This window comes from Nilaparvata lugens, chromosome 4, assembly GCF_014356525.2.
Source record: "Nilaparvata lugens isolate BPH chromosome 4, ASM1435652v1, whole genome shotgun sequence".
Classification (NCBI taxonomy): Eukaryota; Metazoa; Arthropoda; class Insecta; order Hemiptera; family Delphacidae; genus Nilaparvata; species Nilaparvata lugens.
In genome coordinates, this window is record NC_052507.1 from 49045660 (window position 1) to 49059765 (window position 14106).

General features: G+C 33.3%; 1 protein-coding gene across 1 annotated transcript in view; it reads left to right on the forward strand.

Annotated features, from left to right (window-relative positions):
- The window catches only part of LOC111057911 (nephrin), a 383192-nt gene extending 369769 nt beyond the window's left edge, over nucleotides 1-13423 (forward strand). The window contains exons 10-12 of the mRNA XM_039425733.1: nucleotides 6526-6819; nucleotides 8968-9152; nucleotides 10343-13423. Of these exons, the coding sequence (XP_039281667.1) occupies nucleotides 6526-6819; nucleotides 8968-9152; nucleotides 10343-10534 (671 nt within the window). The 3' untranslated portion in view covers nucleotides 10535-13423. The remainder of the gene's footprint in view (nucleotides 1-6525; nucleotides 6820-8967; nucleotides 9153-10342) is intronic.
- The last annotated feature ends 683 nt before the right edge of the window (nucleotides 13424-14106 follow it).

The following is a 14106-nucleotide window of genomic DNA, read 5'->3' on the forward strand; positions in this document are numbered from 1 at the left end:
ACTTATTAACACAATATATTGTGTTAACTTGAATTCATTCTTTCCATTCTATTCTAGTCTATTCCATAGTCCAATTGAATTAGTAAAACATGAAAATGCACTCGAGAAATCAAGGAAATTTACTCCTTTTTTACAATTACACTCAGGATTAAAAGCTGTGTTTTTCACTCTAAATATACAGATAAATATAGATTATTAGAATAATTTGTGTTTGCTTATTTGACAGAGCGACCGAAACAATCGTTCCGCTTCACGCCGGTGATGTCAGTGGTGGTGGGCGTGGTCTCGGCCATGTTCCTGGTGGCGTGCATCGTGGCCGTCGTGCTGCGTGTGCAGTCGTCGCGCGGCGAGGAGCGACGCAAGCGACACAAATTCGACGCGCGCGTCAGAAGCGCCAGCGGCAGCCTGTCGGGCGGAGAGAAGTCGTCATCGAGTCCCATCAACAAGCTGGACCCGGGCGGCGACAGCGGCGGAGACAGCGATGAAAAGAACCCCAATAGAAGGTTATACTAACCTGCTCTAGTCTAATGCTAGTACATTCTTGCTTCATATCATCAAACCTAGCATTTTGATTTTTGAACATTTGGTCTAACTTAGCATTTGCTTATCAAATTTAGCATTTTGCTCATCAAATCTAGCATTTAACTCATCAAATCTAGCATCTAGCTTATCAAACCTTTGTGTTAAGAATGCTATAAGATTCAGATCATTTTTAATGTTTGCCATTTTGTAATATGCACTGATTCATTAAAACTTGATCTCTCTTGAACCGACTCCCACTCAGCAACAAACCATTCACAACCTATCAAGATATCTATCCACTAATAATTTCTATAACCAGGGATTTCATGGTGTACCATTTGGGACATATTTATTTTGTAATTCGGTCCCACCACAGGGGTACCATTTGCCGTGCTACCAATTTTTCCTTAAACGGTTGGAATAGCATTCCACCTATTAACCTAAGGATAGTTGTCGGCTCCAATGAAATAGATTCTTGATAAACTGTGAATGGATCTATTGCCTATGAATGAGAAATCCAGTTTTCAGAGCAAATTAACTTATAATCTTCAGATGAATTTATACAAATACACAAAGAACTATATCTCAAGCCTAATTATTTTTAGAGTAACTACGAACTAAAATACTTATCTAGTTTACAGTTGAAAAACAGTGGCTATTGGCTTGAAGATACAAACAGCTAAATCTTAACAAAATAGAACACAAAAATTTGTATAAAACTCAATTTAAAACATTAATAAACGAAAATGATTCAGAGCAAAACTCCACAACAATACACTTAGCCAGCCATTTTTCTAGAGAGGGCAGAACAGGAAAAACCTAAGTTGCAAGTCACAAAGCCAACGCCTTGTTCAGTATAGATTTTACAGACACGTCACCAAAAAATTATAACTTACAAGTTTAGAATTCACATTCTACATCTGTTCTCAATAAAACTTTATTTTGAAACTATTATTTTAAATTTTTATATATATCTCGATTTAAATAAACCATTTATCTAGTAATTTTGTTAACCCTGCCTCGGTGACACCATGGAACAATGCAACAAACATTTACGATAATAAATTCTCCGTCAAAAAGTTTGTCCGTCTATTGATGACTCTGATATTTACTATAAAGTTCCATAGATCTCGAATTGAAGATTCGATTCAATGTGAGAAAAAATGTAATATTACAGAATGAATGAATACTGTATAGACTACCCTATCTACAAAATATCAACTATTGGCGCCTTGCAGTGGGATATTATTGAAATATTTTTAACATGTCATGCAGTGTCAGCTATGACATTGAAAATGAACAGTTTATGGACCTCATACAGTATAGTTGAGATTCAATTATACTATTCCAGAAAAACATATTCAATAGCAGAATGACAAATTGTCACAAAGCATAAATCAAGTGCTTTCTTTATTCACTTCATGATGCAATTTTTCCAAAGAAAATATAAAAACGAAAAAAATGCATAAATCATACAGTAATGAATTTCAACTCATCAATCAACTTTATTCTCTCCACAGTACAATACATTTGTAGTAAATATAAAAGAAAAAACTAAAATCACTAACTTTCCTGAATCGAACCCAAATACCGTTCTCTTGTAATCTTATTAGTTATACTGAATCATTGTGGATATTTGATGAGGTATGATATTATGTATTACTTCTGCTTTCCATTATTATTGTACTTTTATGCTATTAGATATATCATTAAGGCTCGTTCTGGAATTTGTCTGTGAATCTTTCTATGTTTGTATCGAAGAAATGAATAAATATATAAAAAATACAAAGTGCATTGCTCATTAATAATAATGGATTTTAATTAATATCTGAATTTGTCTTTTTCGTATTCTAGGACCCAGACTGTAGTTATTGTATAGAGAGAGTTACTGTATAATACTTTAAACAGTAACTGTAGTCCATACCAGATCTAGGCCTGCTCATTCTCGTATTTGAACTGAGAATTATCTAATAAAGTATTCTGATAGGGCAACTTGAATAATTGTTTAATTAATATAGAAATAATTTCATATTACCCTTTTTTGAAATCTCCAATACTACTAGTTTCAGCTTTGAAGCGATTTTCTAGCGCCCTTTTTCCAAACGTTTTCATAAGTGAAAATGATCTAGGCTATTTCTATACTCATGAAATAGGTACCTATAGACATTCACCTCTTTCACCTTTGACATTCACCTCATATTAATAGACCTCTTTTACCTTTGACATCCACCTCATATTAATAGACCTCTTTTACCTTTGACATCCACCTCATATTAAAACAAAGCCCTTGTTAAAAGTTGATATGAATCAATTCCACCTATTTACATTATAAATTCTATTCATTTGTTTTAATGTCCAATAATGAATCCATATTCACAATATTGTTACAAATAAATGATAACACATTTCTATCAATCGAAACTTGATTTGGGGTGTTGCAGGACGTCCGGACCAAGTGCAGAACTGCTCGGTGTCCAACACATCGACCACCTCGTTCTATCTGCGGTGCGCGGAGGGCTTCAACGGAGGCCTGCCGCAGAGCTTCTGGATGGAGGTACGAGAGGCCGAGAGTCAGCTGTTGCGGGCCAACCTCAGCTCTCCCGTGCCACGGTTCTCGGTGGCCGGCCTGGAGCCTGGCGGTCGCTACCAGGCCTGCGTCTACTCGGTCAACGGCAAGGGACGAAGTGAGCCGGTGCCTGTCAGTGCCGTCACCATGCGCCTCAAGGTGGAGAAGCCATTGCCCAGTGAAAAAGGTGGGCTATCAAATCCGAATAATTGAATGAATAAGACGCTGATGTTGTCAATACTACTATATTTATAGTAGTATTAATACTATAATTTACCACTATACTAGCCTAAATACTACATACTACTGTACTAAATTTTTAACACTACTATATTTATTACAACAAACTATATTCTCCTCCCACACAATCAAATTATTCAAATCGGAATAATTATGTTAAATCAAATAATATCCAAATTAAATAGAAATACAAATATCAGTAGGCTACCCTTTTTCAATTATTTTATCACATGTTTCGGACATTCATGCCAATTTCAAGTCTTGGAAATAATATAAAATAATTCAAAAAGTGTACTGAGATTTGTGTTTCTATTTATATTAAAATCGCTGCAAAAAAAGCGATAAGAATAGTAACTAACTCAAATGTGAAAGCTCACTGCAAACCGCTATTTGTCAAAACTAGAGTCATGACTGTCATTTGTTTGTATATATATATATATATATATAGATATATATATATATATATATATATATATATATATTATATATATATATATATATATAATATATATATATATATAGATATATATATATATATATATATATATATATATATATATATATATATACGTTGCTTTTGTATATAAAATTGAAGGAAAGAAACCTTGATTGTAATATTAATGTGCACAATCATAATACGAGGAGCTACAGAAATGTACATATTCCTCAAGTAAGACTATCAAGGACCTTGAGAAACCATTTTAATGTGGGAATAAGACTTTTCAATCATTTGCCATCATACGACAGAGATCTACCTTATCCTAGTTTCAGAAAGGCAATAAACAAATTCCTAAGTGACAACCCATTTTATAGTTTGACTGAATTTTATGAAAACTCTTTCAATTGATGTTTGTCTTATAAATACTGTATATTATACTAGTATGTGTATAAGATTATATTTGTTATTCATGAGTTACCTAGATGGTATAAATTTGTATTGAGTGGGTCTCCACCCAAATTATGAATGTAATGTTTCTTTTAAATTCTCTGGCATTGTCTAATGCAATTTTGTAATTGTTCATTGACAAAAATAAATTATTTATTTATTTATTTATTTATTATTTATTTATTTATTTATTTATTTATTTATTTATTTATTTATTTATTTATTTATTTATTATTTATTTATTTATTTATTTATTTATTTATTTATTTATTTATTTATTTATTTATTTATTTATTTATTTATTTATTTATTTATTTATTTATTTATTTATTTTTTTTATTTATTTATTACAAGTAGCCCTGAACAGAAAAGAGACAATATCCAAATAGTCTATTTTTTACAGTTTTTTCAATGTTTGGACATTTTTAATAGTTTGTAATTGATTTAATCTATTTTGAAAGTATTTTCAGATTGTATAATAAGAGTGTTTTTTGTTTGTATTGGATTGTTAATAATTTTGTTAATTTCAGTGTGTAATTCAAAAATGTGAAAGTGACACATAACCAAGCTACATTTTGACTGTTATATAAATTTGAATTGGAACCGTTTCGGGCTTAAACCTGTTGTAATTTTCTGGAAGTTGTGTTAAAATGAATAAAAAAAATGAGTCGTATCTGCATAGATTATGAAATTGGGTAGGAGAATTGAAATTGAGAAATAGTATATTTCGCACCTAGAGCAGAAAATGAGATTTTTCCAGCTCGAAATCGGTTTTCAAGTCCGAGGCCGTAGGCCGAGGACTAGAAAAAATTGAGAGCTGAAAACATTTTTGCCCATGGTGCGAAGAATATTTTTTGCCACACTACAGGTATTGCTGACAAAATAAATAAAGAATACTCGTTAAGTTATCGTACCTATCTCTTGATTTTAGTGGTAGAAGATTTGCAGTCAGGATTTCAGATTCTTTTAAAATTTCACTTGGAATATCACGAATGTCCTCATCTTCAAGCATTTTTGAAAATTCGGAATGCGCTAATCAACAATAAATAATTGAATAAAAATGGTTGCGAAGCAAATGCTGAATTAGTTTGATTAGAGATTCGAACTGAAATCATGGCGACTTCAGCTGATGAAGAAAGTGGACACTCGCCCGATCCAGTGGATGACTTATTAACTACGGACTTCCACTTTAGCGGCTAGAAAGAGTACGTTTTCCGGTCTAGGCCGGAAAGAAAGCCTTTCCCGACGTCAGACGAGAGTCGTCTGCAAACAAGGTCTTTCAGATCTACGTAGGGACTGGAAAACAGCTGCTTTCTGTGCAGTGTGGCGAAAAAGTAATTTCCTGTACGTGAGAATTTTTTTAGTACGTTACCAATAATACTCCCAGTGGATTGAATGAAAATATAAAATTAGAATCGAATCAATATTATAACATTTTTGAAATTACAGTAAGTTGAAAGGTGACAATCATATTCTATACTTGCTCCATTTTAATAGGAGGGAGTTTTCTTCTGTTTTTTACTCTTTTCTAGCGAACTGTTTTGTCCACCTTCATTTTGTGGGAAACCATAGTTAGCGAGATTTCCTACTCCTCTTCTTTACACCACACTCAACCGCGTAGATCAAAATATCTTTTGTCCTATATTAAGAGTGCTTCTCTAATTTATTTTGTAAGTGATTCAAAATTGGTTCACAAATTCAATTGAACTAGCATAGTATGAATTCATTTTCTAACAAACGGAATGGGATCTGTTTCACACGAGATCCTTCATAGCAATCATCAGAGATAGTGAATAAAATAGTTTCAATTGCTACATTATGATTGTATTCAATCATGTTTGATATAGTCCTATTCCTAAACATATTTGGAAGTAAATTAGACTAGTTGAATAAAACACTGGCTGGCGATTTTCTAATCAAGCCGTGAATGTGTTTTTGTATACAATATTCTTTATTCAAGTTTTACTCAATATTCAATATTTTTATACAATATTCTTTATTCAAGTTTTACTCAATATTCAATATTTTTATACAATATTCTTTATTCAAGTTAACACAATATTGTGTTAACTTATTGACTTGTTAACTTATTAACACAATATATTGTGTTAACTTGAATTCATTCTTTCCATTCTATTCTAGTCTATTCCATAGTCCAATTGAATTAGTAAAACATGAAAATGCACTCGAGAAATCAAGGAAATTTACTCCTTTTTTACAATTACACTCAGGATTAAAAGCTGTGTTTTTCACTCTAAATATACAGATAAATATAGATTATTAGAATAATTTGTGTTTGCTTATTTGACAGAGCGACCGAAACAATCGTTCCGCTTCACGCCGGTGATGTCAGTGGTGGTGGGCGTGGTCTCGGCCATGTTCCTGGTGGCGTGCATCGTGGCCGTCGTGCTGCGTGTGCAGTCGTCGCGCGGCGAGGAGCGACGCAAGCGACACAAATTCGACGCGCGCGTCAGAAGCGCCAGCGGCAGCCTGTCGGGCGGAGAGAAGTCGTCATCGAGTCCCATCAACAAGCTGGACCCGGGCGGCGACAGCGGCGGAGACAGCGATGAAAAGAACCCAGACATCATACCTCAACCGATGGGAGGTCAGGCTTCACATACAACACACCACTAAAATTAATCAGAGAATAGAATCGCTGCCTCTATTTTGAACTATCATTTTTTGATCAATGCTGTGAGTATTGAACGAAAATCCACATTGATATGAAGCTTTATTGTACCCAAGAATCACAAGAGTAACACACAATATGAGGGCCGTATATCTGGAGTACCCGTAAAACATCAGTGCGTTTTTTTAAAATGTCATCAATATAGAGGTCAACATGGAGGTCTGCTGCACTGCAGAGGATAAGGATGATGCTCACACGGGCTTGTGCGTTGGTAGAATATAGTCTGAAGACTTCTGTTACTGCATATAAATTGACAACAGGAAAAACAGCTTTGTTCTTTCAGTTGTCAATACCTGGAATTACATGAATGTTCAGAGTAGACGATAGCAATGTTTATTCAGTTTGAATGTGGAATTTTCAATACTATAGTGTATTTCCTGTTGATTCTCTCCCAATCATTGATTTGATATTGTGATTGTTAAATGTGATAAATAAATGAATCTAATAAATATTCACTAGGGTGGGCATACAATAGTGAACTTAAAAGCAGATAAAAACTTTTAGTACCCTTTTGTTAAAAACTTTAAAATATTTTAATGACAGTTTCGACCATAGGTCATTTTGAAGTTTATGACCTATGGTCGAAGCTAGTCGTTAATATTTTATTAGTAAAAGTAAATTCCATTCGAGAATTCGACTTTCCACATTCTTTGTGCATGATCAGTGAAAAAATCAAACTTCAATGATGCATTCCTCTTCACTGATCCACTCAATGTGGAACTTGCAATTTATCCTCCAAGTCGAAATAATGCGACATAATAATGTATTGCATGTATGTATTCGTTTGCTTGCATTGCAAGCCTTTATTATAAAATTTCGGCCAAAAAATTATGTATGTCCTCAGGAATATAATTATGAATTTCAAAGCAAGAGAGAAGTTACAAAATCGAAAGAAAAATATAGTTATTGTTATAATACTAAATCATCATTCTCCATTGTCAAAGTGGAAATTATCGATGAAACTATCAGACATATAACTTTTAAATATTTTCTTTAACTTTCTGAATTTCAAGCTTCAATACAGTGATTAAAATTATATTCGAAGAATTAATTATAACAATATCCAAGGCATCTCCAAGGCAATGAACTATGTATTCATGAACGTATTGAATTAGTAATTCTATTGCTTTTCATCAAAAGAAAATGGAAATTCAATTGAGAACTATTCAACTCCACTATTTTACCTCAGCTTTAATGTTTAATTATTAATTTCTACAGGGCTACTTGATAGTTATTTGATAGAATAACTAGTCACATCAACTTTAATGTTTTAATAAACCAAATTTCTACCGAGCTACTTGATAGTTTTAATTTACTAAATTGCTCTTATCCTTGCATTTTCTCAATTTTTTGAATCGTGTTCAACATTCTTTTGTTTAAATTGTTTTTTCGTGCTTCGCCTCTCCTTGGGTTGTAAGTTAACCATTTTGAAATTTTTCTTCTTTCTTGGCTTGACAGCTTTCCAAATCCTTCCCATCCCCTCATCATCAGCCGCTCTTCGTCTATATTGTTTCATCCTCACCATAATTAGCACTTCACACTTCCTTCTATCATCTTTCTACTTTTTCATTAAATTCATTTTCCTTATTATCGTTCTTGATTCGCTTTTAATAACATATTGAATCAAAATGATTATTTTCATTTTGAGTTTTATTCATGAATCATATATATTTGAATAGCTACTTTACATATCAAATATTATTTACTATATGATTTACTTTTGTTAGCTACAATCGAGTGATGATGCAACTCATTTCTTCACACAGGCTCATGCATGGAATTATTATGTATTTTGTTTTGTTTATAAATTTACTGTGTCTGTGAAATAAATAGTCTGTTAATGGAATTACTACTGCCCTCTACCCTTTGATTTTCAAAGACATTGCCAATTTTATGCCATTATTAAGTTTATAAATTTGATGTATCGAAAAATCGTTGATTTTCCATTATTGGATTCAAATGATTTGATTGGAGTTGGATTTTTTTATGTATCTAAAAATCGTTGATTTCCGATTATAGGATTTAAATGGATTCGGAATTTTGACATGAATTGTGTTTTTGCAGCTGACCCCGAAGACCACACAGAGTTCCTCCACAAGCGACAACACGTGTCGACTATAGAGACGCGATCTTCACCGCTGCTGCAGCATGGATACGGCCCTGGTCCTGGCCCTGGACCCGGCTACTGCACTCTGCGCAACGGCGGCTTGCCGCTACAGGAGTTAACCAACCTTCCTACCAAGCCTCAGGTGAAATAATCTGTCATATAATTCAGTCACTGATCATTGATATTGATATCAATTGTATAATTGATATAATTGAATCACGCTAATCTTATCTACCATCCAGTATATAACTGTATAAGCCAGTATGTAATCTACATGAAAGTACTCAATCAATCAATCCACATTCAGAAGATGAGAAAAGCTATGATAGGTTATATTCAAACGAAAAACAAATAATCATTATTACTTTAGTAGCTCACAATCACGAGATTTTTTGAAATCGTGTGATAGAAAATATGTTAACCAGGAACCTGAAAACTGTCTTCACTAATTAATTGATTACCGCCTTAACTAGCTAACTAATTGACTGTAAGTTAATCGTCCAATGTATTTGGTCAAGATGTGAAAAGAGGCACACAAAATCTCTTGTTGAATAAATCAATTGAAAAACATCTGAAATAATATTTTTAAACTGTAATAAAGAAATTGGATGTGAAATTTATGAAAATACTTCAATTTATGATTTAGATGGGGATGAAACTATTCTATAACAATAAATGATTATGAATAAAGCAGATATTGCATTAATCTCCATTACTGCAAAACTTGTTCAGGACGAGACTTTTTTGAGAAATAAGAATATAATTTTATCAGTTGCCAGTTGCGTTGAACTGTCCAAGTATGGTTGAGTCTCCTCGTCACTTTTAAAACGTATATAACCTACAGTCTGGCTGAAGATTGGCCGTCAACCAGACTATAAAGGCTGATCTCAAAAACGGCCTCAGGCCCGAAATGTGTACCTAACCGGCACGAAAATAAGAAATGTGTACCTAATTCTGAGCTATTTGTGTGCTGGTCTCATGATTTGGTCCACACACGTGAGAGATCGACTACTACGTGGAGAAGCCTTAACTCAGACGCGTCCACTAAAGGGGAGGAGATTTGACACAGTCTGCGTCATTGAAATTTTTGGAGGGCTCCACAACAAATTTTGAAGAAACTAAAAAAAGAAAGGATCGAGTCGGAACATGACAACTGGCATCCTCTTTTCCTGTTCCAGGTGCTCAATTTGTACTGAAAAGACTTCCTACATAGCTGCTTAACGTAAAAGCATCAAGTGTTATTGATAACACATACAAGTGTTATTGATCAGCTTATCGGCTCAGTTTTGTTGTATCAAATTTTCAAATCATTCAATTTTTGGTGTGCTTCAGGTGTCCCTGGAGGCAGCATACACGTCTGGCGCCTGCACTCTGCCACGCGCACCCACGGGCCACAACTGGCCCGGCTATGGTCGAACCCTCTACCACCAGGGGGGCGGACCCCCGCTACCCCCCCAGGAGGCACCCCCGCCCCCCACAGTCGACACACCGCTCATGCTCGTCAAACGCGAGAGCACCGTCTGACTAATGACCAAGTTGTAAATTTTTTACAACTGGACTACTCTCAACGACTGCCTCCTGTCAAGGATCAAGACTTTTTGAACATTTCTAGTTTGTAAGTTTTATTGGAAAAGGTGAACAGTGAGCAATGGTTTCTTCAGCTCACGTATGACACAGACTAACGTTTTTTTGTCTCTATTTCCTACTTGAAATACGTACTTGGCGCTGTAAGTTTTCAAATAAACTGTGAGATTTTATAGGTGAGTGTTCATTCGGTGACAGTTGCTGTATCATGGAGAGTTGCAAGTGATAAGCAGAATAAGGTCAGCATCACGGTGGATAAAAGTGTATGCTAATGCCCAGTTTCCCCGATTCCAGAAGGCTTTATTGTTACTGATTGTAGGTTACCAGAAGCATGTAACTTGTACCGTGTAGACACAAACTTGATTACCTTACCTAACAACATAGAGAAGAGAATACAACAACTATTCGTTTGTCTCTGCTTACAGGTTAAATTACGTGTTCACAGCACAATCTAAGCTTCTGGTAGCCTGTCATCACTAATTAGAATGTCTAGTTGAATCGTGAAAACTGAGCCCAAGGGTCTTCGTAATGCTAAGTACCGTAGCTGAATGGCGTCACTTTATTAACCAAGGTTTCAAACTAGGCTACTATTAGCAAGTCTATTGATATTTTTACGAGAGAGGAAAGATTCGCTGAATAATGTGAAATGAATTCAGAAAAATCTAAAATTCAGTCCTATCATAATCGTGACATCTTCAGTCTTCTTCTATAAATGTAACATGGGTAAGCATGACCCATCTACTAAGCAAACAGGATTTGTTTCAAAAAAGTGTAAGTCCTGTAATATGGGGATAAGGCAACCACAAACTAGATATTTTTATAAATAAATCGATTACGATACTCGAATCACTGTACTAGAGTGAGAGCCCCGCTTCTACTTATAATTTAGGACTTTTATATTATTTCGTATAACGATTCTGCCCTCAATATATAGCCTAATTATCTATACATTATGAATGAAGATAATTGTGAAAACTTCTGTGACGATCCTAGTGTACTTTGATTTCAAATTAATGTTTACACAGAGAAAGCTCAATCCAAATGGAAACACTTCAAGGTTTCAACTCAAAATGTATTCCATGTAGCCTGAATTTGGTTCAAATCACTGCCTGTTATTATTTGCTTCAACCTGGTACTCTAATAGATGATATCTATAAAAAAGAGCAGCATTGCATTCGAACAGACAACCTATATTAATAAATTATAACAAGCAAAAATGCTCAACGGGCTAAAACGTAGTATGTTAACTTATGTAAAAACCCCAATTAGTGAAGATCAAACTTATAACTTAACTCTGCATGAAAGCTCTAAGAACAAACATGGGCACGGTTCCCTCGGATGCAAAAAGACGACTGCCGAGTTCCTTACCTCCATCACAAACATTTCAGTTGTCAGACTCATGTAGTGGGAGGCCAGAGGTCAGAACATTGAACACTCGGTCTCTACAATTGAATACCCACTGGAGCTCTGTGATACAGCCAACTGGGTTATAGAATAATTTATTATTACCGTATTGAGAAAAACTAAGACATATTGAAGAAATATAAAATTGTTTTTAGTTGTAAGTTACATAATTTATCATGGCTGTGAAAAGATTCATTATAAATATTATTATGTGTATAGATTATAATGGTATTACTGAATACGAATTAACATTCCTCTTGTCCTTATAAGGAGATAATTCATTATAGCTTGTAATTTAGTCGAATACTAGTAATATGGAAACATGTATGATAATATTTTTCAAATGTAACAAAATCTTGTTCAAAGTAGGTTCTTTATAAAATTTTAATAAGCAAAAAGAAAATTGCAGGGAATTCTTTGTTTTCCCAATTATCTTATTCAAAATCGTAACAGAATTGAATAGTACAGTACTTATAAATATAAGAACAATTGCCAAAATAGTTTTTCCCTTAAAATCTCAGTATTTTTGCAAATGGAAACATGGAATCAACAAACCATATTTGCATTTTATTTTCCAATTATTAAGTTCCATTAATCATGAACAAATATTTTTAATTGATTCAAGTGAATTAATTATGCTCTTCAACTGATACAGATGGAATAATAAATTTATTAGTTTTTATCTTTTGCAACTTATTACTTACATTAGATAGTTGGTAAGAAAATAATAGCTCATGTGTATGATACATGTATTTTCCAAAGCTCTTTTTTCGTTAACAAATACTTCGCTCAAATTGGTAACATTAATTTTTATATATTTTAATGATGAATCAATATAATTGAATTTTTCTTTATTTTTGTTTCAATTTCTTAAACAAAATATACTTGGATGATATGGTATTGTTTTAACATGAATCATGAAGAGGCTCTCTGAAAATTTTCTATGTTGATAAAATAGACTGTGAAAAAAGCTTTTTCATGTTTTTAAAGTTTTCTTATCTATTCAACGATAATACATTTCCATCAATATACTACTGTACTATGTAATTGAATTTGATGATTGCCTTCATTTTTATACAAAGTTTTATCTAAATAAGGTGATGAGAGTTATCGTAGATTGAGCTACACATGACTGTTGGAACCAACTATACAGTAACTATATAACCTAATGGTTATACAGAACCAACAAAAAAGGTCTAGAAGAACTTATAGAACTTACTTGGTTGGAATCATGTGTTGAGCAGGGTTAATGAAAATGGATAAAGTAAAATATAACTTGAGTTTAAAAATTGTGTATAGTAAACATTATTGTAAAAAAATCAAATGAAATGTGTAAATACTGTATGATAATATTACTGTGAATATTGTAATAAAACGTCAATGTTTATTATAAGTTTATAAATATAAAAGCTATTGAATTTAAAATGAGTTTAATTTCTACTCCTCTCCACTTTTCCATTCTTTGTAGATGAATCAATGAGATGATATGATTTTTTTCTCCATTCTTAAAAACCCTGGGCTACAAGTAGCCTTCTACAATAATTACTTTTTCATTTTCCATTAAGAAATGTTTCAATACTTAAGAGCCATAAACACAAACTGAACATTTTTTTTTTTGGATACAAGAACGTATTTAACATGTGTCAAACTAAATTTTTTTGTTCATTCATTTTGAGTTCCTTTTGTAATAAGGTAGTGCATAGACCCGGTTCCACAAAAGCCGGTTGAATTTTAACCAAGATTAATTTGACGAGCACCAATCATAGAAGGCGTTTTTGAAAAGACGGCTTCTCTGATTGGTTCTCGTGGAATTAATCACAATTAAAATTTAACCGGCACCTACTGTTTTATTCTCTAAAAAGACGTAACTTATGTTGATTCCTGCACTTTTCAATTCTCAAATCATATGATTTTTGTTTATTGCTTTATTATGGATTCTCAATTCATAGCTTAGTTCAATAATTAATTTCAATCCAACCGTTAATTTTACACATTTAAAAGGTGTGATATGATAAAATATTCCTACTCGTCCATTCTGTTCATTCTCCTATTATTTATAAATTTTTCTAGCCAAATTCTATCAAATGAAGAGGTTAAATCGTCAAGAA